Here is a 26,246-nt window from a genome sequence, read left to right as displayed (position 1 = left end):
CATTTACATAACAAAACAATAAACAAATACCAACATTCTCTCATTCAATAAAACATGTCTCTATGATTTACACATTCACATAATCACTTGTTACCATGGTAACCCTTTATGGTTTCAAAACCCTCCTTCAAGCCACTGATGTATATAAATTAAACCCGTATACTTTTGGACTCGGGTGTCCCTTCTAGGACAAAAAAGAAAAAACCCTTTCCGAGTCTTGACCAATACCTCCCAGGTACAGTGGCTATCAAGAAAGTTTTCCTACCATTATAGACAAACAATACAAATTATCTTATACTTCTATGCGACAGAAAAGAATAAGCAAAGAAGAGAAAAAGATCTGAGTCTCGTGGATTACAACCGGTCAGTCAATTTTCACAGTACTGTATATATTATTTCAACATTTCATAGATCCAATCTATGTCTATAGGTTTCTAAAACCTATCAGGTCACCTGGGACCCTCCAAGGGCCTCTTTAGTGTTCCCAGAACACTTAGATTTATGTTTATATTATTATTATTATTATACAGTATTTATATAGCGCCAACAGTTTACGCAGCGCTTAACAAAATGAAGGCAGACATTACAGTTACACTACAATTTGGAACAAAAGGAATCAGGGTTTCCAGGGATCCTCCAAGGGCCTCTTTAGTGTTCCCAGAACACTTAGGTTTTGGAAACCTATAAACATAAAGCTATCAGGTCACCCAGGACCTGGGACCCTCCAAGGGCCTCTTTAGTGTTCCCAGAACACTTATCAAGTCTATTCAGCCAACAGGTCTTACTCTAGACTATATGGTCGTGGACCCAGAGGTCACGGCAAGGCAGAGAAAAATTTCAACACTTACCGGACATGGGCGTTGTTGACCATCTCGGTGTGGGACCTCCAAAACTGTTGGCATTAGATCACTCCCAGTGAAGTATAGACTTGATAGACTGCCTCGGGTGCACCACAAGCCTCAGCGGGCCCGGAGACTACTCTGAACAAAGAGACATCCGAAGCGTATAATTGCTCAAAGTCATCTGACGCTTTATTCCTTCCATACAGCTTATATGATAAAAATGTCCTTAACAGGAGAACAATGCATACAGAGTTACACCTCCCCTTGGTCACCTGAGATGTTCCCACAAAAATACATTGTTTCATTATGACTTTATGTAGAGAGACAAAAACCAACTGTGTCTGGGAACTGTACAGCTATTGCTTGGGAAGAACAAGATAAGGGCAATAAAAGAACACTGATACCTAATTAGATTTTGTTCTCAGCAAAATACATGAGAAATACACTTATTATTTCAACGTTCATAAAATGTCAGCTAGAAAATCAAAATGGTTGAACTATTGCTCAGACAAACTAATAAAGAAGAACTCTTGCTAAAATTCTTCTTTCACCAGCAAGGAACTAGATCCTTACTCCTGACTAGGCAGAAAAAGTACCTATAGCAGAGAGGGGGAGTATACCCCCCAGGACTGCTCATAGGTGTAGCCAGACTTTTAGTCTGCCTAGTGTCCTACTCCTGTAGGGGGCAGAATAGCCCAATTGTTAGGAAGATCAGGAGCTGTGTCCGTGAATGAACATCAGAGAAGTAGATTTTACGGTAAGGCCTCATGCACACAGGGCATTAACAAGTTGCAGAGCCACTGCTAACGTCAGAAAAAAGTCCCCTACCCTTTCCTGACCTGCTGGGCTGCATGTTCATGTAAAGGGTCTGGTATGGATTTTGGGGAGGAACCCATGTTGTTTTCTTTGCATGGGGCTCCTCTCAAAATCCATACCATATCCGAAGGGCCCAGTTTGGACCTGGGGGGGACCCCCACGCCGTTTTTTTCCCATTTTTAGCGTGGTGCTCCCCCTAAAGATCCTCAGAGTGCAAGTCACACCACAAGTCGGATGCGACTTGGATGCGACTTCCATTCATTTCAATGGGCTCCCATAGGGAATCATTGATTTTCACATTAAAAAAAAAAAGAGGTATAACGTGGCTTAACGCTGTATAAGCAACGTTAAGTAGCCTTTAGCAGTGTCAGACGTTTTTACAGCTCTGACACTGGTCCTCAGAACGCACTGGCCCTGGGGTTTTTTTTGCAGCTTAAAAATGCCTATGCCACTTACAGCTGCAAAACGTCTGTGTGTGTGCATGAGGCCATAAGAATACATGGTGGGACGTTTTTAAGCTGCAAAAAAATAAAACGTCTGACGCTCCTAAAAGCAGCTGCAAAAACGCCCTGTGTGCATAAGGCCTAGGACAAAAATCCCATTTTTCTTTGATGAATCCCTTTTGTGATTGTTTTGGGCATCCAGAGAAAAACCTTGCCCAGAAAAAGAAAAGGTGAGCGCTACCATCAGTCCTGTGTGATGCCAACAGTAAAGCATCCTGAGACCACTAATGTGTGGGGTTGCTTCTCAGCTAAGGGAGTGGGCTCACTCACAATTTTGCCTAAGAACACAGCCATGAATAAAGAATGGTACAAAAACATCCCCTGAGAGCAACTTCTCCCAACCCTCCAAGAACAGTTTGGTGATGAACAATGCCTTTTCCAGCATGATGGAGTACCTTGCCATAGGGCAAAAGTAATAACTAAGTGACTTGGGGAACAAAACATCAAAATTTTGGGTCCATGGCCAGGAAACTCCCCAGACCAAAAAACCCACAAATTCTGACAAGCTGCAAGCATTGATTATGCAAGAATGGGCTGTCATCAGTCAGGATGTGGCCCAGAAGTTGATTGACAACATGTCAGGGAGAATTGCAGAGGTCTTGAAAAAGAAGGGTCAACACTGCAAATATTGCATAAACTTAATGTCATTGCCAATAAAAGCCTTTGACACTGATTAAATGCTTGTAATTCTACTTCAAAATATCATAGTAACATCTGACAAAAAGATCTAAAAGCGCTGAAGCAGCTGACTTTGTGAAAATTATTATTTGTGTCATTCTCAAAACTTCTGGCCACGACTGTATATATAACAGTTCATTTTAAAGGCGATGCACTACTGAGGATTAGTGGAGCAACATTGTTAGTGTATTTTAGTGTTTTAGTAAGTGGTTGATGGTATTTTAAAGTGGTAAAACACTATGTGCAGATTCTATTCCTTATGAGTCGTATTGATGACGGAGTGATTGCTTGACTGATTTTACATCATTGGCAGTATTGGAGGAGGAATCTGGAGGAAGTACCTGGAGTGGCCAATAAGCACACGGTGACCTATATTGGGTATAGGTGTTAAAGCGGAGTCCCGGGCACAAAATCTATATATTTTTTTGTGCCCGTCCGCTAGTTCGACATCACCTGAAAAGGAATTGGATAGTTAGGTTTTTTTTTTTTTTTGTTTACTCACCTTGTAATTGAAGATCGTAAATACTCACCTCAGTGTACTTCCTCCCTCAGCGCCGCGGCTCCGCCGTCACTTCCTGTCTCGCGATGATTCCTGGGAGCTGAACGTCATCGCTCCCAGGAATCAATGCGACGGCACCGGCCCCGCTCGTCAATTCCTCCAGAAGCTGTGGAGGAATGCGGCGCCGCACCGGAAGTGACGAGAGGGGCCGGTGCAGGCGCATTCTGGGAGAAGAAGACGCGGAAGAAGACGCCGAAGAGGACCGCGCCGGCTTCAGCTGCCCACAAGAGAGATGGAAACGCTGTGGAAGAAATTTTATAAGTAAGTATTTCTTCTAAAAGGTAAGTGCGAACCGGGACAGATCAGAGGCTAGCCATTGTGGAATGTACTAGCCCTGACTGTCCCGGGGGTATGTTTGTTAAAAAATGACTTCTGTGCCCGGAACTCCGCTTTAAGGTGAGCGTGGTGAGTGACTGGTGGTATTTAACGAGCAGGGCCCTCTGATTCCTTTTTGTTCCAAATTGTAGTGTAACTGTAATGTCTGCCCTCATTTTGTTAAGCGCTGCGCAAACTGTTGGCGCTATATAAATCCTGTATAATAATAATAATTCACTAAAGATTGGTCACATTGGGTAACATAGGAATTTTTGTATGGATAATCAAGGTCTGGAATTTATAAACGTTATATTATATTTTTATTATTACAGCGGTGGTGGAACCCTCTCGCTTGCACATTGATGGGACTCTTGAATTAATTTTTTTTTTCTGTATTTGAATACTACATACACTATATTACCAAATGTTTTGGGACGCCTGCCTTTACACGCACATACATTTATTGCCACCCCAGTCAACCGTAGGGTTCAATATTGAGTTGGCCCATCCTTTGGAGCTATAACCGCTCCAATTCTTCAGGGAAGGCTGTCCACAAGGTCGGGCACTGATGTGGATGAGAAGGCTTGGCTAGCAGTCTCCACTCTAATTCATCCTAAAGATGTTCTATTGGTTTGTGGCCAGGTGTCTGTGCAGGCCAGTCAAATTCCTCCACGCCAAACTTGCTCATACATTGATGGAGGGGGGATTATGGTGTGGGGTTGTTTTTCAGGGGTTAGGCTTGGCCCCTTAGTTCCAGTGAAGAGAACTCTTAAGGCGTCAGGGTACCAAGACATTTTGGACAATTTCATGCTCCCAACTTTGTGGGAATAGTTTGGGGATGGCCCCTTCCTGTTCCAACATTACTGCCCACCAGTGCACAAACAAGGTCCTTAAAGACATGAATGAGCTCATTTGGGGTGGAGGAACTTTACTGGCCTCAACCCGATAGAACACCTTTGGAATGAATTAGTGCGGAGACTGCGAGTCAGGCCTTATCGTCCACATCAGTGCCTGACCTCACAAATGCACTTCTGGAAGAATTGTCAAACATTCCCATAGACACACTCCTAAACCTTGTAGACAGCCTTCCGAGAACAGTTGAAGCTGTTATAGCTGCAAAGGGTAGGCCAACTCTATATTGAACCCTACTGACTTAGACTGGGATGCCATTAAAGTTCATGTGCTTTTAAAGTCAGGCTTCCTAATACTTTTGGTAATATGGTGTACAGTGGGTACGGAAAGTATTCAGACCCCCTTAAATTTTTCACTCTTTGTTATATTGCAGCCATTTGCTAAAATCATTTAGGTTCATTCTTCTTCCTCATGAATGTACACATAGCACCCCATACTGACAGAAAAACACAGAATTGTTGACATTGTTGCAGATTTATTAAAAAAGAAAAACTGAAATATCACATGGTCCTAAGTATTCAGACCCTTTGCTCAGTATTTAGTAGAAGCCCCCTTTTGATCTAATACAGCCAGGAGTCTTTTTGGGAAAGATGCAACAAGTCTTTCACACCTGGATTTGGGGATCCTCTGCCATTCCTCCTTGCAGATCCTCTCCAGTTCTGTCAGGTTGGATGGTAAATGTTGGTGGACAGCCATTTTTAGGTCTCTCCAGAGATGCTCAATTGGGTTTAAGTCAGGGCTCTGGCTGGGCCATTCAAGAACAGTCACGGAGTTGTTGTGAAGCCACTCCTTCGTTATTTTAGCTGTGTGCTTAGGGTCATTGTCTTGTTGGAAGGTAAACCTTCGGCCCAGTCTGAGGTCCAGAGCACTCTGGAGAAGGTTTTTGTCCAGGATATCCCTGTACTTGGCCGCATTCATCTTTCCCTCCATTGCAACCAGTCGTCCTGTCCCTGCAGCTGAAAAACACCCCCACAGCATGATGCTGCCACCACCATGCTTCACTGTTGGGACTGTATTGGACAGGTGATGAGCAGTGCCTGGTTTTCTCCACGCATACCGCTTAGAATTAAGGCCAAAAAGTTCTATTTTGGTCTCATCAGACCAGAGAATCTTATTTCTCACCATCTTGGAGTCCTTCAGGTGTTTTTTAGCAAACTCCATGCGGGCTTTCATGTGTCTTACACTGAGGAGAGGCTTCCGTCGGGCCACTCTGCCATAAAGCCCCGACTGGTGGAGGGCTGCAGTGATGGGTGACTTTCTACAACTTTCTCCCATCTCCTGACTGCATCTCTGGAGCTCAGCCACAGTGATCTTTGGGTTCTTCTTTACCTCTCTCACCAAGGCTCTTCTCCCCCGATAGCTCAGTTTGGCCGGACGGCCAGCTCTAGGAAGGGTTCTGGTCGTCCCAAACGTCTTCCATTTGAGGATTATGGAGGCCACTGTGCTCTTAGGAACCTTAAGTGCAGCAGAAATCTTTTTGTAACCTTGGCCAGATCTGTGCCTTGCCACAATTCTGTCTCTGAGCTCTTCAAGCAGTTCCTTTGACCTCATGATTCTCATTTGCTCTGACATGCATTGTGATCTGGAAGGTCTTATATAGACAGGTGTGTGGCTTTCCTAATCAAGTCCAATCAGTATAATCAAACACAGCTGGACTCAAATGAAGGTGTAGAACCATCTCAAGGATGATCAGAAGAAATGGAAAGCACCTGAGTTAAATATATGAGTGTCACAGCAAAGGGTCTGAATACTTAGGACCATGTGATATTTCAGTTTTTCTTTTTTAATAAATCTGCAACAATGTCAACAATTCTGTGTTTTTCTGTCAGTATGGGGTGCTATGTGTACATTCATGAGGAAGAAGAATGAACTTAAATGATTTTAGCAAATGGCTGCAATACAACAAAGAGTGAAAAATTTAAGGGGGTCTGAATACTTTCCGTACCCACTGTATATTGGATATGGGTCTATATGTATACATAGTGGTAAAATATTGAAATCACGACTGAGGTATTCATCACACTTTTCTTGTGGTATTGTATTGATGATTAAGACTACATAAATGTTGTGCAACACTTTATAAGTTATTGATTCTAAGACTAGTAGTGTCATCAGGTAAATAAAAAAGGAGCGGTAAACTGCAATATGGTGCATTTTTGTTTTGGGATGTATATGGTTTAGGTGCATTTTATAATCTACTGAGCGCACTTTTTGTGAAGACCTTTTTAGAGTTTTGCATAGTAAATTTTGTTTCAGTGATGTAGTCTGTAACGTAGAAAAAGTATTATATGTATAATCTCTTTTTCAGCCTTTCTGTGATGGCTCTCATCGAACACAAGCTCCTGGTCTCTCACCACTACGTTTCACCCTCACAGAAGACAAGGAAGCATGGCTCTGCGGCTGCAAACAGACAAAGTCTCCACCGTATTGTGATGGCACACACAAAGAGAGTCATGTGCAAAATTCTGCTGTGCAATCTCAATAAATAGCAAGCCAAAATGCACAGACCTGTGCTATCAAAGGGGGATTCCAAGAGTCTTGTGCAAAATTTTGCTGTATAGTCTCAATGAGGTCAAAGCCAAAACTTACAGACCTTTGTTAATAAATGGAGATTCAGTTCAGTTGTAGTCTTTTTAAATCTAAGCCAAAGGTTTCTTTGAAACGCTTTTTTTACATTGCACAATTAATTTTCCAATATAAATATTTAAATGTATTATTTTTTTATTTTAAAAAGCACACACGTGGCATCCCCATATTTGGGAGAAGTAGCAGAATGTGTTTTGGGGTTTATTTCATTGTATACCCACAATGTATGTGAGAAATATTTCAGTAAAATTACAATTCATGTAAAAAAAGAAAAAAAAATGTTTTTTTCATTCTCAGCAAATACCTTGGGGTGTCTATTTTCCAAAAAATAGGAAATTTTGGGGGGGGGGGCATTTGAACTATCCTGGCATTTTTAGGGCCTTTATAAACATTACATGTATGGCCAGAATTAGGACTTTCTGCCACACTCCTAATGTTGGGCATACATGTAATGTGTTTTTTTTTTCAGCCAGAAAAAGAGCAAACAAAAAAAAAGGATGTGCCAAAGCATAGGAACTACCACCTGCTGACCACCTCACACACCTACTCCTTGGGCAAGTTCTTTTTTTTTTTTTTTTTTTAAACTGTGGATGAGAAATCTCCTCCTGCAGCACTGCAGGCACTGACGTATGTATCCTGAGAGCAGCACCCTCAGAATAAAAAGATCAGTGCTGCAGCTGATTGGCGTTCCTGCTAAGTGAACTACAGTTAATAACAACACACAGTAACAAAATAACATTAACTCAATAAAACAGCTTTTTTTTAAAAACCACTTTTTAGAACCCTAACGTTTCCAGGCTTTGATTTTAGGGTCTCCCAAATTGTGATAGTATCCTGAATAACATCTTTTGAGACCTTTCTTGTGCAGAATTGTATGCCCTAGATTGTACCCAAGACTAATACTCCACTAGTTTGTGGTAGCGAAGGAAGCAGTCCTTGATGCAAAGGCCAGGTGGGACAATAAACAGGTATCACATCTTATTCCATATCTCTCACAGATACATCTTTTTTGGGGGTGACCCTTGGGTACCTGAGAGGACATCTGAAAAATGCCGGCTTAGATGCATTTGGATTTGGACTTTGGGCCACAGTGCCTTCTGGATACAAAAGGGCTGTGATGATTGCTTCCTGAAGGATCCGATTCTTCCAGTTGCTTTGCATATTACATAAGCATTATATAGAGCCAATTAAAAAAATTTAAAGACGCTTTTTTGTACGAGTGTCTAGCTCTGCGGCACGCTAAATACAGCTTCATCATTTGGTCATTGAAGTCTACTTTTCCCATATAAAGATTACATTTGTGGACACAGAGTGGCTTTTCAGTGTCCACCAGATGCCATGCTAATTTGGACTGTTGTCTGAGCGAATGGAAGACGGGATGAACACATCCCTTTTGTACTTCCACTTCACTGCGAGTATTTCAGCATTCCGCAAGCAGGCTCCCTCCCCTTTCTAAGTATGGTGTTGGGGGAAGCTCCTACTACTGGGTTACATGGTGCAAGAGAAGCCAATTTCTATAATTAACAAATAATAAAAAAGTAGCACATTTGCATAAAAGTTGGTTATGTACAAATGGTACCCCTTTAGGAACAAGGGTGACATCAAACTTCCATACTATCATGCCACTGCTCCCTATATAGTCAGGGCATCGGGGAGGTGGGGGGGGGGGGGGGCTCCAGCTGAGTGTTTTTTTTTTTCCCTTGTAAATTCTATAACGATATGTATAGCCTGTGACTCTTTCACAGAGCTTATACTGTTTGCATCTCTATCTGGCCAACTAGGGACTCTTCTACATAGATGTTTTGTTGGGGCCTATAGTCATCTGCATATTTTTGCGTAAATTTACGAGGGGTCCCTGGGAACGATAAAGGGTATTGTCATTAAAATGCTTGAAACGCAATATATGCTTATATCTATGCCTGGCCATTGCAGCAAAGAACCCAGGCATTTGATGTATCAGATCTGTGTACCAATATTACTGCAATTAATTATTTTTTGTAATGCCCATGTTAAGAGTTAGGCCCAATAAAGGTTTACATTTCGAAACCGTGACAGGTTTCCACTCGATTGGTCTGGCAAGGTATGAATTTGGGCTCACGACTTCCTCAGTAGGACGGACCAGCATGCTTATATACACTACACTCCTCCTCCTCCTCTAGCTACCTACATTTCCGGCTTCCGGGGACACCCGGAGACCGCGCCTTTAGAGTGTAGTGTATATAAGCATGCTGGTCCGTCATTAGCTCCACCCCCTACTGAGGAAGTCGTGATGCAAAAGCATAAGGCGCCACGCGTATAGGGGACGGAGACCTGGACGGACGAGCGGCGACCCACCAGCACGGGTCCCGACAGCTACTGTTTTTGGCGTGTACGGTCCGCACAAGCCCAATGTGCTGATTCATGTGAGTGCAATTCTACTTTGAATGTGAATCAATTAAAGGATAATAGCAGTGTACACTTAGATGCCTCATTATCTTTATTCACATATCATGTCCATGGAATGGTGAGAGATCGATCCAGGAAGTGGCATTTTTTGAGAATTCAATGCTGGTTTAATACTTCAGTGAGGTGAGAGGCCATCTGGTGGCTAAACGGTGGTGGTGTCACTTGCACTTTTAAATGGAAATATCTATCAAGCACTTCATTGAATTTTAAACCATGGTTATATTTATACTTTAGTGGACTTTTCTCTATCGCTCATTGACAGACGTAGTCCTCGGTGACTCAACACCCTCGGGTTATGCTGCCCTCTACAGGAGTAGGACTAGACAGGAAAGAAAACGTTCTGGCCACACCCTAGCGGCAGTCCCAGAGGGTATATCCTCTCACTTCCTGCTCTAGCAAATCAGTTTTTTTCTGTCTAGTTAGAAGTAAGGACCTAGATACCTTGCTGGGATCTTCGGTCCTGGCAGGATTTTTTTCTTAGAAGATTTTTAGACAGCTTTTTTTCCCCAGTGTTCCTGTGAGATCTTCAAGCAAGAAAGCTGAACTGGGCGACGGGCTGGATGTTGAGATCCAGTGGTCACCCCAGTTCAGCCTACGAGCGCGTGCAGGCCATAGCTCCACGCTGGGTCGGCCGCGACATAGTCCCACTGGACGGGGACTGACCCTGCGAGTTAAACGTCTCGCTGAAACGCCAAAGACCATGAGTCACGGCGTCCGTATTGGTCGACAGCCCTCCTACCTCGGTGGAGAGGGGTACTGTCAGGAGTTGGCGCCCGCCTGGTTCCGGTATGGTGAGTAGTATGTTCCCCCTTTCCCCCTGACGGGTCTTGTGGTGAACGCGGGCCCCTCTCTGTAATGGTAAGGATGGGTTCCCCTCTATCCTATAACATGTCACAGATCCCTCTAATTGAGTGTGATTTTTGTGTACAAGAAGCCAGGAGGCTTGGTTTGGGAGCTGACAATCTAATTGTAAAAATGTGAAAATGATTGTAGTCAGTGGCAGTACTAGAACTTTACTGTGATAGTATAAGGTATCCTACCTGTCAGAAGCCACAGGGCGATGTCTATACATGTATACTGCATTCCAGATCATTCCTCCAGCTAAGCAGATGCCTCCCGACGGCCACGGACCGCATACGGCCCGCCAGGGTCCGGTACCGCCGACCACGCTGACCACCATGAGGGTGAAGGGTTGTGAGGCCGAGATCCTTCTGCAGACATGCCGCTATTCTGTGCAGGCCGCCGCCATTGTCTAGTAGATCGCACGAGGCCGCCATTTTGGTGTAGCCTCGTGTCTCCAGCATGGGGGCGGCCATGTTTGAGGTGACTCAAACACCTCATGGAGCCAGGGGGAGGCGCCGGCAGGCGTGTTAAGGGGCGGAGCCGCCTCCTTTACCCAGGAAATAGGGCCAAAGACTTCCTGTCTGTAACAAGACAAGCACTGAGCAAGCTGATGAAAACTTCTGTGCATCATGGATGAGCCTTGGGGTCTCTCTCTCTCTCTCTCTCTCTCTCTCTCGGGTCCAAAAAGGCAGGTAACACTGAGGGGCGCTGTTGCGACTGGGGGACACAAAAAAAAAAAAAAGTTTTTTACTTTGTCATTTTTTGTCGCTGGCAAGTGTCTTGTATAATCATTGACCCTGCCGCATAGGTTTTGGAGTCTTTGGTATCCCGGGTGGAGGTGGCCTTTTAGGGACGGGGGTCAAGAAGCGACCCCCGCCTACCCCTATTGTTTATCAGATACTTCAGGGGCTGTTGTCTCGGGTAATATCTCCTCAGCAGTGAGGAGCACGTTTCTGCCTCCGCCATAGCACAAGAGTGGTGGATGCACTAGTTGTGTCCATCCGGGAAACCTTTAGTCTTGAGGTTACACCGGCAGAGGTAGCTGAGACTGAGATTCCTTTTTGGTACTTGTTAGCCTACCAAAAGGGCGAAGGATTTTCCTTTACCCAAATGGGGTCGTTGTGAAACGAACCCCTGTTATTTCCAAACGCATGGCTAGGTGCTATCCGTTTGAGGAATTCCTCTTTATAGGATAGACGGTACCACCTACTGTCTTGCCACCGACTGTTAGGATAAAAGGACCTCGTAACTAACGAGGACCTTCCTTTTCTGCTCATAAAGAGTTGTTCGTTCCGCGTGGGCGGGCGATAAGGCGAAACCCTCCAAAGCCCCTTTAGAGGGGTTTCAAAGGGCGCTGGTCGGCTAAACAAAAAGTCCGGCTCAGCCAAGCCTGAAGATACAGCCTGATGCGCCCCTACCCATCTCTGGGGTGGGGGGGATGTCTTCACCGGTTTCTGGAGGACACAGGATCGAGTTTCGATCACTTCCACCGGTGCGATTCTTCCCTTCTAACATTGAACGGTTTCAGGGGTTACATAGTTACATAGTAGGTGAGGTTGAATAAAGACAATAGTCCATCCAGTTCAACCTATGATATGTGTGTGTGGCTGTACTCATCTCACATACCCCTGAATGTTCTGATCCTTGAGATGTAAGTCTAAGAGTCTTTTGAAAGCCACCATACTACCCGCAGAAACCACCTCTTGTGGTAGAGAATTCCACAATCTTGTAGCCCTAACAGTAAAGAACCCACCACGTTGCCTGTGGTTAAAACGCTTCTCCTCTAATCGCATTGTATGCCCTTGAGTCCTCATGCAATCCCTTCGAATGAACAGCTTTTTTTCTAAGCTGGGATCCCCATTAAGATATTTATAAATTGCTATCATGTCCCCCCTCAGACGTCTCTTCTCCAGGGAGAATAAATCGAGCGATTGTAGACACTCTTCATAGTCAAGGTCCTCCAATCCCCTAATTAATTTAGTTGCCCTTCTCTGGACTCTCTCCAGCTCCAACACATCCCTCCTGAGGACTGGCGACCAGAACTGGACAGAATACTCCAGATGCGGTCGGACCAGAGTTTTATAAAGTGGAAGGATTATAGTCTTATCTCTGGAATACATCCCTTTCTTTATGCATGCTAATATTCTGCTGGCTTTGGCAGCTGCCGCTTGACATTGCATGCTGTTGCCTAATCTATCATCAACCAAGACTCCCAGATCCTTCTCCATTTTTGATTCCCCCAAGGGTTCCCCTCCTAACGTGTATTGTGTTTTTATGTTTTTAGTCTCCAAGTGCAAAACCTTACACTTCTCCACGTTAAACCTCATTTGCCATGTCATTGCCCACTCTGTAATTTTGTCCAGGTCATTCTGTAGGATATCTGCTTCATGCTGTGCAGTTATTGCCCTGGCCAATTTTGTGTCATCTGCAAAAACTGATAACGCACTACTGATCCCGTCCTCAATGCTGTTTATGAATAAATTGAACAAGGTTGGTCCCAGGACTGAGCCCTGGGGCACCCCGCTTACAACGTCGGACCAGTCTGAGTATGCGCTGTTTATTACCACCCTTTGGACACGCCCTTTAAGCCAATTCCGTATCCAAGAGCAAACTCTGCTATCGATACCTGCAGACCTTATTTTATAAATTAAGCGCTTGTGGGGAACTGTATCAAACGCCTTAGCGAAATCCAAGTACACCACATCCACTGGTCTCCCCCTATCTAGCTCACAGCTTACCTCCTCGTAGAATGCTAAGAGATTGGTTTGACAAGAACGCCCATTTGTAAACCCGTGCTGATTACTGCTGATGATGTTGTTGTCTTTAGCAAACTCTACGATATAGTCCCTTATCATCCCCTCCAGAAGTTTACATACTATTGATGTCAAACTGACAGGCCTATAATTTCCTGGGATATGCCTCTGGCCCTTTTTGAATATCGGAATCACGTTAGCTTTCTTCCAATCCCCTGGTACATCTCCTGTCCTAATACTGTCAGCAAAGATCAGGAACAGTGGTCTGGATATAACCTTACTGAGTTCCTTGAGTACTCTCGGATGTACGCCATCCGGGCCTGGTGATTTGTTTGTGTTAAGTTTATCCAGCCTTTCCCTGATTTCACCCTCTGTTAGCCATAGTGGCAAGTCCTGTGTATTACTACTAACCATACAGTCATGGTCAGTGTACCCCTCCGTTTCCTGTGTAAAGACTGACGAGAAAAAAGCATTCAGCACGGTTGCTTTTTCAGTGTCCTCTGTAACCATCCCCCCATCATCGTTAATTATGTGTGCAATATGCTCTGCCCTAGTTTTTTTGCTGTTGATATATTTAAAGAATTTCTTTGGGTTTTTTTTACTATCCTCTGCTATTTGTCTCTCAAAGTTGATTTTAGCCATTTTGATTTCGTGTTTACTTTTCTTATTTGCCTCCTTGTATTGCTCGAAAGCCAGTACAGTGCCCTCTGATTTATATTTCTTGAAGGCCAATTTTTTTCCCCTAATAAGTTTTTTAACGCTACGGTTTAGCCAGCCAGGTTTGGCTTTGTCTCTTCTAAATTTATTTCCCATAGGAATGGACTGCAAGATGCCTTTGCCTAATATGTTCCTAAAGCATTCCCATTTTTCCTCTGTGGTCAGGGATCCCAGGGTTTGGTCCCAGTTTACCCTTTCCATCAATGAGTACAATTTTGGAAAGTTTGCCCTTCTGAAATTTAGGGTTTTTATGTTCCCCACTTGCCTTGTTATATTGTTATTTATACTAAATGTGATCATCCTGTGATCGCTAGAGCCCAGGTTGTCCTGAACTACTACCTCCGAGATTATGTCTGGGTCATTAGTGATCAATAGATCCAGGACTGCATTTTCTCTAGTCGGAGAATCCACCAACTGTGACATGTAATTATCCAGTAAGGTTTCTGTGAATAGGCGGGCCTTCTGTGAGTGTGCAGTCCCCTCATCCCAGTCAATATCAGGATAATTGAAGTCCCCCAATATGATGACTGATCCCAATTTTGCCACTTTACTCATTAGTGCTAAGGATTCCAGCTCTACCTCCTCCCCTTGGTTAGGTGGCCTATAGCAAACCCCCACAATTACTTTCCCCTTTTCTCCTTCCCTATGGAGTTCAACCCACACAGATTCTAACTCCATACTCATCCCTTCCGTAATGTCACTCCTTTCTATCACCTTTATATTGTTCTTGACATAGAGACATACCCCTCCCCCTCTTTTTCCTACCCTGTCCTTCCGGTACACCGAATACCCTTGGATATTGGCCAGCCAGTCATGTGAGGGGTCGAACCAAGTCTCTGTTATTCCCACAAGGTCTATGTCCTCCTCATGTACTAATATTTCCAACTCATCCATTTTATTAGCTAGGCTCCTGGCATTAGCATATACCCCTCTTAGTTTTACGGAAGTTGAGCGCAATTGGTGGTTATGTTTATTCCTGTTTGGTCTGAGGTTTTCCTATTCACAATTCCCAGGAAAGAGGGCAAGGTGCGTCCAAATCTGGACTTGGGAAGAAATAGAGTCCATCCGTACAGTGGTGGCCTCCCTGCATCAGGGGGATTTCCTGGCGTCCATAGACATTTAGGAGGCCTATCTTTATATCCCCATCATCGCAGGACATCAGCGTTTTTTCGCTTTCCCAAAGATCATCCCTGGTTCCCACCAGGAGACTGAACTATCTGGGCCTAAGGTTGGATACATCCTGGGCAAGAGAGTTTCTCCTTGCGGAGAAACTCCAGAAGGTTCAGTCAACGATTCGGATGTTGCTGTCCGTCAATTGGCTGGGACTGATGGTGGCCTTCTTAGAGGCAGTACCGTATACCCAGTCTCATACCCGAATTCTCCTGAAGGAGATTCTTTTTTAATGGAATCAGAATTCCGATTCCCTGGACAATCGGATCCGGTTGAGCGAGTAGACCAGGAAGTCTCCGATGCTCAACCAGGGGAAGTCATTTCTTCCGATAGTATCCAGATTACCAATAAGGGTATCGGAACTGAGAGCGATCAGATTTTGTCTGATTTACTGGATCGAGCAGCTCTAGAGCAGCCCGATTCGGATCCAATCGCATATGGCCTCTTCATCCACTAGCTGTCCCTTCATTGGGACATCCCGGATGTGGATCTGTTGGCACCTTGGCTTAACAGGAAGGTGAGGAGGTTTGTAGCTCGCGCCGCGATCCTCTAGCAGACGCAGCAGAAACGCTGATCGCCCCGTGGGGGCAGTATCAGCTACGGCATGCCTTCCATCCTCTCAAGTTGCTGCTGGAACTTCTTCGCAGGATAGAGGTGGAGGGAATTCCAGTTATTCTGGAAATTCCGGACTGACCTCGTCGAGCCTGGTACGCCGACTTGGTGAGGCTAGTCGCGGACGCTCCTTGGAGACTTCCTCTCAGGGAGGATTTGCGGTCTCAGGGACCTATCTTCCATCTTGCTTTACAGTCGCTGGCTTAATGGCCTGGCCATTGAGACCCAGGTACTGAAGGACAAGGGAGTGTCAGCTTCAGTTATTCCTACCTCCAGTTAAAGCAAGGAAAGCGACTTCCAGCACATGGAAGTCTTATATTGCATGGTGTGAATCTATTGGATTTCCCCCAAATACCTATTCGGTGACCCAAATTTTGGTCTGTCTGCAACAAGGGGTTGAGCAGAAACTATCCTTGAGCACGATCAAGGGTCAGGTTTTCGGCGTTAGCAAACTTCTTTCAAGAAACCTTTGGCTAATCATTCCTTGGTGCGGAATTTCATCCAGGGGGTGCGACATCTGGCTCCGCCAGTGCGCGCACCCTTACCGCCTGGGATCTTAATTTAGTGTGGTCGGTTCTTCAGAAACTTCTCTTTGAAGATATTAGGGAGATTCCCTTGCTTACATTATCCCAGAAGGTGGCCTTCTTGGTGGCCATTACTTCTGCACGCAGGGTGTCAGAACTGGCCGCATTATCTTGTCGTTCCCCATATCTGGTGGTTCATAGGGATAAGGTGGTTCTTCTTCCGAATCCATCCTTCCTTCCTAAAGTGGTTTTCAGAGTTTTTCATCTGAATAAAAGTATTGTGTTACCTTCCCCGTGTCCTAAGACTAGCCATCCTTGGGAGTTTGCATTACACTCCTTGGATGGGGTTCAGAAGGATACACTTGACTACTACGAACTTGTTTTCGTAAGACGGACTCACTTTTTGTGATCACGGATAGCCCTTGAAGGGGGTTGCCTGTGTCTGCCGCGACCATATCTACATGGATCAGTCAGACGGTGGTACAGGCTTATTCTATTAAGGAATCCTCCGTTCCCTGTTAGGGTGCACTTCACTCGAGCGCTCAGTACTTCCTGGGCCTATCGCCATCAGGCGTCAGTGGTCCAGGTATGTAAGGCGGCCACCTGGTCGTCGGTACATACCTTTACAAAATTTTATAAGATTGATGTGATGGCATCGGCGGATGCCTCATTTGGCCGCAAGGTTTTGCAGGCCGCAATTTGAGGAGACCGGTGGTCTACCTCTGGGGTTTTTTTCTGTTGAAACATTTCTGTTGAGTCTCATCATTGAGGATGAGCATTGTAAACTTCTAGTTGGCACCGGTTGGGCCTTCTAGATTGGATTTGATTTCCATTTTCCCACCCCTCATTTGTGGTACTGCTTTGGGACGTCCCGAGGGTGTTGAATCACCGAGGACTACGTCTGTCAATGAGCGATAGAGAAAAATTGATTTTTGTAAAATCTTACTGTAAAATCCTTTTCTCTTAGCTCATTGACAGACGTAGTACCCGCCCCTCTGTTTTTGAGTTGGGTTGGGTTAAATTCTCTAAACACTGCTTTGTGACATAACTGATTTGCTAGAGCAGGAAGTGAGAGGATATACCCTCTGGGACTGCCCCTAGGGTGTGGCCAGAACGTTTTCTTTCCTGTCTATTCCTACTCCTGTAGAGGGCAGCATAACCCGAGGGTGTTGAATCACCGAGGACTACGTCTGTCAATGAGCTAAGAGAAAAGGATTTTATGGTAAGATTTTACAAAAATCCATTTTTATGCACTTTACTTTGAATGCACTTTATGGACGTTCTATATTGCACCTAAGAGGAATATATATTGCACAGTAAGCGAGTTTATTGATTTATATGATGCACATTGTCACTTTATTTGATTTTATATAGCGCTTTATAAATATTATGTCTATAGTTCAATTCTCCCGTTAGTGAAGGAGGTTCTATATAGCTGCTGTATTTTCTTTATGTGCCCCAAATTATTGGGTCTTAACACTATACCACTTTATATTTAATTGTGCTGATTTACCTTTTTGCAGCACTTTTACTGGCACATAAAATCTCCCTCAAAAATGTTTTAGGCCCCCCCTCACCCCAACATATATAGATGCACGAACGTTAGGGGTACCTATGCATGAAAACATTGATTGCAATACACATGTAACATAATACCTCGCACGCCAGAGTGAGAGCAAAAATTCTGTAACACTTAACTGATAACCTATAGGGAGCTTTTAGAAAATATAGGGTACTGAAGTATGTTGTCATTTCACAGGTCCACACAAATTTAAGTTTTGGCGTGTTGGGTATAGATGCAAACTGGGGTTTCATATTTTACCTAAAATTTGGTAGACCTTTGCAGTAATATGTGAAATAAAAAATTGGAACTACCACTATTTTATTCTCTAGGGCAGTGATGGCAAACTTTGGCACCCCAGATGTTTGGGAACTACATTTCCCATGATGCTCATGCACTCTGCAGTGTAGTTAAGCAATAAGCATCATGGGCAATGTACAAACCCGATTCCAAAAAAGTTGGGACACTGTACAAATTGTGAATAAAAACAGAATGCAATGATGTGGAAGTTTCAAATTGCAATATTTTATTCAGAATACAACATAGATGACATATCAAATGTTTAAACTGAGAAAATGTATCATTTTAAGGGAAAAATAAATTGATTTTAAATTTTATGGCATCAACACATCTCAAAAAAGTTGGGACAAGGCCATGTTTACCACTGTGTGGCATCCCCTCTTCCTTTTATAACAGTCTGCAAACATCTGGGGACTGAGGAGACAAGTTGCCCAGGTTTAGGAATAGGAATGTTGTCCCATTCTTGTCTAATACAGGTTTTTAGTTGCTCAACTGTCTTAGGTCTTCTTTGTTGCATCTTCCTCTTTATGATGCGCCAAATTTTTTCTATGGGTGAAAGATCTGGACTGCAGGCTGGCCATTTAAGTACCCGGATCCTTCTTCTACGCAGCCATGATGTTGTAATTGATGCAGTATGTGGTCTGGCATTGTCATGTTGAAAAATGCAACGTCTTCTCTGCAAGACAACATCTGGATGGGAGCATATGTTGTTCTAGAACTTGGATATACCTTTCAGCATTGATGGTGCCTTTCCAGATGTGTAAGCCGCCCATGCCACACGCACTCATGCAACCCCATACCATCAGAGATGCAGGCTTCTGAACTGAGCGCTGAGAACAACTTGGGTTGTCCTTGTCCTCTCTAGTCCAGATGACATGGTGTCCCAGTTTTCCAAAAAGAACTTCAAATTTTGATTCGTCTGACCACAGAACAGTTTTCCACTTTGCCACAGTCCATTTTAAATGAGCCTTTGCCCAGAGAAAACGCCTGCGCTTCTGGATCCTGTTTAGATTTGGCTTCTTTTTTGGCCTATAGAGTTGTAGCTGGCAACGGCGAATGGCACGGTTGATTGTGTTCACCGACAATGTTTTCTGGAAGTATTCCTAAGCCCATGTTGTGATTTCCACTACAGTAGCATTCCTGTATGTGATGCAGTGCCGTCTAAGGGCCTTAAGATCACGGACATCCAATTTGGTTTTTCGGCCTTGACCCTTACGCACAGAGATTGTTCCAGATTCTCTGAATCTTTGGATGATATGCACTGTAAATGATGATAACTTCAAACTCTGCAATTTTTCACTGAGAAACTCCTTTCTGATATTGCTCTACTATTTTTCGCTGCAGCATTGGGGGAATTGGTGATCCTCTGCACATCTTGACTTCTGAGGGACACTGCCACTCTGAGAGGCTCTTTTTATACCCAATCATGTTCCCAATTGACGGAATAAGTTGCAAATTGGTCCTCCAGCTGTTCCGTATATGTACATTTAACTTTTCTGGCCTCTTATTGCTACCTGTCCCAACTTTTTTGGAATGTGTAGCTCTCATGAAATCCAAAATGAGCCAATATTTGGCATGACATTTTAAAATGTCTTACTTTCAACATTTGATTTGTTATCTATATTATATTGTGAATAAAATATAAGTTTATGAGATTTGTAAACTAGCCCATTCCTTTTTTACTTACAATTTGTACAGTGTCCCAACTTTTTTGGAATTGGTAAAAGAGTAAAAATGAGGTAAAATGGCGCTGCCTATAAAAGGATAAATGGAAGGGATAAAAGTAATAAATTCCTAGTGTGCAATTAGATGTAAAATACTGTGATCTCTATAAGAAAATAAATACTTGGACAAATTGTGATACAAAATACACATAAATATATAACTTAAAAATAAAAAGTAAGCACATATGTAGTGAACTTAAAGTGATGTGTGCAAATAAAGTGACAATAACACAGTGCTGGTGTGGTTATATCCAATACAGTCACCAAAAAATATTAAATAAATATGTTTAAATATATATATAAGTCCAAACTCAGTCCGTAAGGTGCTTGGAAAAACTGTGATTCAAAAAAACGTGGTGATTCAATATTATTCAGGGGGTGATCCGGTGATAAGTGTGAGGTGGGAACAATCATGCACCCCTCCAGTGTATCCTGCACTCACCAGAGATATATACCCCTACAGGGGTAGTAAGCCTTAGGGTAATAGCCTTTTCCTGGAAATCCCAATAATAGGCTTTCAGGTGGAAATATACCTGGGTGTCCTCTCTCAGCGCGGTCAGGAATCCCCAATAAGCAAGATCACCTTATTACTCCATTCTCCAATGTAGGGAGATATCCCAGGATAGCATATAGAAAAAGGAAGACCTCATATGGTGAAGTACTGTTTGATCCGTTTATTAAATCATAAAATAAGACAGGTACTCACATTTAAAAACGAGCAGGTACAACATAAGAAGCAGTAGGGGCCGCGAGTCCCTCGTTGGCGGCTACTTCCGGGACGCTACAGTAATCAGCGACCGGATCTGCGTTCCAGTGGGGCGGAAATGACGTAACCACGCACGACGCGTTTCATCACAGCTGACGTCATCAGGTGCATATGGTCACGCCATTCCCGCAATCTATTTATGTTGAATGGTTACCAGGCAACCGGACTTACTAAACCAATGGTAAAAAACAATGATGAGTCATCTGTTGCTAGGCAGAATAGTGGTAAGTCCCTTCCGTAAATGCTCATTGAGAGACATAATCAGAGCGATAGCCGAAAAGAGTGTATTTGTTACGGCAAAGTATATTAGGGGAAATTATGCAGGGAATTATTATATCCGAAATGTATTTATTTTTTTTTTTTAACTAGAAGGTGCAATTCATGAAATATATTTAAGGAAATGTTATATGGGTGTTTCTAATATAACCGAACTTCCTAAGCCAATTGTGAAAAACAATGGTATGTCATCTATTGCTAGGCAGAATAGTAGTAAGCCCCACTCGTAAATAACCATTGGAGAAATTTGGTCAGACCAATGGCCGATAGGAGCAATACTTATTAAACCAAAGCCCGTACTCTGCATAATATATAAGGGGAAAAAATGTATAAACATTTTGGATCAGGGGAAAATTATTTATGTCCAAAATATATAAATAAAAAGGCAATGGATGGAATATGTTAAGGGAATATTACAATAAAATCTAAGATGTTCAGAATAATACATATCTTGGTAGGGGAATTGGAGGTAAAAAAGGAATTGTAAAATATATGCATATATATATATATATATATATATATATATATATATATATAAATCAAAAATACATATATATATAAATTAAATAATAAATATTAATTGTATTCCAAGCAAGTATCAGTATGTATAAATAGATAATAGTCCCAGGCAAAAATCACTAAATTAAAATAAATTTTAAAAGATAGTATAGATCTCCATATCATAGTGAGGGAAAAGGGGTAAATGAATAGAGGGGATTGGTAACCCATTACGACCGAAATGACTGTGTGGTCAGTCTATATATGGTCCTATGTTCTGGTAACCAGTACAACTCTAAATGTCCCACTCCACCAATCTGCATGTGACCCATATCCACAACATATTGTATTATTTGTCAGAAAGTATCATTCTATCAAAATAATAATAATTAACAAAATCTTAGTGGCAAAATATAAAAGGACCATGGTGTCGTCAGTATTAGATATAAAAAGTGTATATAAAAATATACATATATAAAATATATAAAACAAGCTGCTTACAAAAGGAAGATAAAGGATTATTAATCTGGTATCGGAGTTATTAAAAAAAAATTTATTTTTTGGATACTAGTATAAAAATTAGAGACTAAAAAGGTAGGTACAAAAACTTTTTGGCGGATTATCGTTCCAGAGATTTATATGGAGACCTCCATCACAATAGTATAAAGAATAAATTATTAATAAGGGACAATTCAAGAATTAAAAAGTAGATATTGAAGCAATTCAAATCTATATCCCTATTAATTCCTTTGGGTTGGAGTGTCTCGAGTTGGTATATCCACCTTGTCTCATTTTGTGATATTTTTCTCATTTTATTTTCTCCTCTCGAGTTTTCTTTGATAGTATCTATCCCATGGAATATTAGACCTTTAGTGCTACGTTGGTGTATATCACGAAAATGCCTTGATAGGCTGTGTTTGGGGAAGCCAATTTTTATATTATTCAAATGCTCTCTGATTCGGAGACATAATGGCCTAGTGCAGTGATGGCGAACCTTGGCACCCCAGATGTTTTGGAACTACAGTGCCCATAATGCTTAACTACACTGCAGAGTGCATGGGCATCATGGGAAATGTAGTTCCAAAACATCTGGGGTGCCAAGGTTCGCCATCACTGGCCTAGTGGTTCTCCCCACGTATTGAAGCCCACATGGGCATTCAATAACGTATGTCACATGCGTCGTGTGACATGTAATGAGGCTCTTAATCTGAAATGTCCTTTTGTTGGCAAAGGATTTAAAGTGCATAGTCTTCTTACTTTGTGCTGGATTGTTTTTACATGCCATACATTTCCGACACCTAATGAAACCCTTCAAGTGTGGGAAAATATTAACTTGTTTTGGTGGGTCCACCACATTGTGGACTAGTCTATTTCGTAATGACGGGGCCTTCCGATAGATGAATTTCGGTTTATTGGGTAGGATACGAGAGAAAGTCCTATCTGACTTAAGGATCGGCCAATATTTCTTCACTATTTTCTCAACTGATTTATATTGGTTATTGAAACCGGTGATGAAGGCACAGTCAAAATTGTCTTTCTCGGTCCTTGCCCTTGGGGTCAGTAAATCTTCCCTCCGCATATCATTGATCTGATTCTTAGTTTTCTCTAGGATGCATCTATCGTAGCCTTTCTCCTCAAATCTTTTGGTTAATATTTCTGCCTGGGTTTCATAGTCCTCAGTTTTCGAGCAATTACGCCTGATCCTCATGTATTGTCCTTTGGGGATGTTCTGCTTCCATTTTGGATGGTGACAGCTTGATGTCGGTATATAACCGTTCTTGTCCGTGGATTTAAAAAAAGTTTTTGTATAAACATGGTCCTCTTCCTTTAAAATCTGAAGATCTAAAAAATCAATTTTGTCCTTGCTAAAATTGCCTGTAAAACTAATTCCAAACTGGTTTTTATTAAGATCACTTAAAAACAATTCCAATGACTCCTGTGGTCCATCCCACATTAAGACGATATCGTCTATGTAGTGACGATAAAACCGAAGTTGTGGGTGATTTTTGCCATAGATTAACTTGTCCTCCAACATATTCATGAACACGTTGGTGACACTGGGGGCATTCCGAGCCCCCATGGCAACTCCTTTCTTCTGTACATAAAAAGTTTTGTCATGCCAGAAATAATTATGGGACATGGCTAGGTCTAGTCCCTCCAATATAAATTGGGTTTGGGCTTGTTTCAGATCCGAATATTCAAACAAGGCTCTCTTAATTGCCTCTAGCCCGTCCTCTTGCCTGATGCTGGTGTACAGCGAGTTTGCATCGATGGTGGCAAGGAGCCAATGGTCTTCTATTTTAAAATCCTGTAATTCCCTAATCAATTGGGTAGAATCTTTGAGGTAGGATTTGCCTTTGTTAACTAAAGGTTGGAGGAAGGTATCTAAATATTCTCCCAGTCTGGAAAAAAGGGGAATCTATCCCACTAATAATGGGTCGGCCGGGAGGTTTTTCAATCCTCTTGTGTATCTTGGGGAGATGATAAATAACCGGAGTCTTAGTCGATTTTGGTAATAGATAAGTAGCTTCTTTCTCCGTAAGTATGCCGATGTCTTTCCCCTTTTTTACATACTTTTCTAATTTTTTCTTGTATTCTCTCCTCGGATTGCTCCTTAGTTTTTTATATGTGTCTGGAATTCTTAAAAGGTTGTTCATCTCTTCCTCGTAATCCTGTTTTTTTAGTATCACTAGTCCACCCCCTTTGTCCGCGGGGCGGATCACAACTTCCTTTTTGTCCTCTAAGGATTTGATTGCTTCTATATATATATCTTCTATATATATTGGGACTATATTTTGAGGTGGGCTGCAGCCTTATTTTCATCCATAAGTGCGGAATTCTTACCTTTTATTTTTTGGAATTGGGTTTGTAGTTCCAAAACATCAAGGATGCCAAGATTCGCCATCAGTGCTCTAGGGTGTCTGCGTTCAGAAAATTATTTGGGGATTTGTGTAAAAAAAAATGCAGAATTGACTTTGGCAGCGAAAAAGGTCAACTCCCCTTGCATTGGTGGTCAGTGGCAGTAACTCCGCCCACAGTACAGTCTGTTTCAGTGGCCAGCACCATGCGCTGCACCCAGAAGACCACACATCAGGCACCCGGTATTTAGGAACATAGGATTCAAAGAGCTGCCTATAGGACCTTATGCCTGAAGGAAATATCAGATGGTGCCTGAACATCCTAATTTAGAGGTTGGTTTAATAAAGGCAAAAAAACTGAGAAATTTCCCTTGCCAGGACAGAAACTACTTATTTTCTTGCCATACCAAGACGTATGGTTCCTTCCTGATGGTTTATAATTAAAACTTTGGCACTAACTCATAAATTCAAAAGATCTTCAGGAGAAGTATAGAGGTCTGCTAGTCTGTACAGAGACAGAGGCATGTGGGATAAAGTGGGGAGGGAGCAAAGAACAAAAAGATGGCTTATCTGCTGGTTTGGGAGATTTTGAGTCTCAGGGGTTGTGGTAGAACTGGGCCCCTGGCTTTGTTCGAGGCTTGGAGTTTAAAGCCTGGGAGTAACAAAAGGAACTCTCTTTGGCCTCAGAGAAGTGAAATCTTCCTAGTTTGAAGCTTAGTCTTCTTCAGCTGGGACAAAAAAGCACTGTTATCCCCAGCGATATCTTTTATCAGCATACTTTCCAACCGCCCCGGATTTGCTGGGACCCTCCCAGAATTTGCTGGGACCCTCCCAGAAAGTCCCAGCGAATCAAAGCAATGTCCTGGACAAGAGCCAAGGGCTGGAACAAGTTCCAGCATGGCTCCATTAAATTTCCTGGCGGGGGGGGGGGGGAGTGCTGCTACGGGCACCAGTGGGTCTTTTTTTAGCCGATGCCGCACACTTCTCCCTGCAGCTCCCTGTCGGCACTGGTGCCTCTACCTCCCCCAACTGGCACTCTGACAAATTGGGTGCAGGGAATGGGATAGCACCTGGCTCCAAGAGGTAGCGGGGATTAATAGCACCAAGGGCAACCAGGACCTATTGCCATGGAGGGAGAAGAGCTCTGAGGACCTCCCAACTCCAAAAACTGATGGATAGGCTGACCAGGGCCAGAGAATGAGGGCAGGCAGGAGGTGCAGGCAGCCAGGGACAGCTGCATCGGACAGCAAACATACTTTGGAAGGAGCAGGAGCAGCTCTGTGATCTCCTGCCATTACCCAGCTATGAGAAGGGGCCTTGCCTTTTGGATAAAGAATGCAGACCCCTGCATTCTGTGAATTACACTTTCCTGACCCCTGCATTCTATGCATTACATACTACTGTCCCCTGCATTTTGTGCATTATGTACTCCTGGATCCTGCTCTTTGTGTGTCATGTGCTCCTAAACCCAGCACTGACTACAGCACTTTGTATGGTACATACTCCTGATCCTTGAACAAGTTGAATTATACACCCTGGACCCCTGCAGGCTGCGTTATGTATCCTAAACCCAACACTGACTGCAGCACTATTTGAATTGGACATTCTTGACTCTTGTGCTCTGCCTCACACACTCCTGCACTATATACATGCACAATTCTGTACATTATATACTTCTCACCAAAGTATTCATTGTTTCAATAGTTGCTATGCAGTCCTGAATATTTTAATGAAGTTCTTCTTTAAGGTAGGCTCAGACAAAGCAATGAAAGCATATTTTCTACAATGAAGCCTGGGTTTTGTTTAACCACGCCCCATAAGCCCCTCACACTGGCAAGAGTTTGGCCACATTCACATTTTGCCCTGGCAAGTGCCGCAGGTTCTTCCTTGTCTTAAGTGTCCTTCATTTGGAAGTTCAAATGTTGGGAGGTATGTATGAGTAAACAAGCAAAAAATTGGGGGAGCAAATCCTAAACATGTATATCTAA

The 26,246-nt window shown here is 43.0% G+C and overlaps 1 protein-coding gene across 1 annotated transcript in view; it reads left to right on the top strand.

The window, feature by feature from the left end:
- The window catches only part of CISD3 (CDGSH iron sulfur domain 3), a 35,279-nt gene extending 28,033 nt beyond the window's left edge, over nt 1-7,246 (top strand). The window contains exon 3 of the mRNA XM_082273004.1: nt 6,934-7,246. Coding sequence (XP_082129130.1) covers nt 6,934-7,110 — 177 coding nt within the window. The 3' untranslated portion in view covers nt 7,111-7,246. The remainder of the gene's footprint in view (nt 1-6,933) is intronic.
- The last annotated feature ends 19,000 nt before the right edge of the window (nt 7,247-26,246 follow it).

Source organism: Pelophylax lessonae, assembly GCF_965119305.1.
Source record: "Pelophylax lessonae genome assembly, chromosome: 11".
In the NCBI taxonomy this organism is placed as follows: Eukaryota; Metazoa; Chordata; class Amphibia; order Anura; family Ranidae; genus Pelophylax; species Pelophylax lessonae.
Note: the sequence above shows the minus strand (reverse complement) of the source record. Positions and strands in the feature narration are given on the sequence as shown.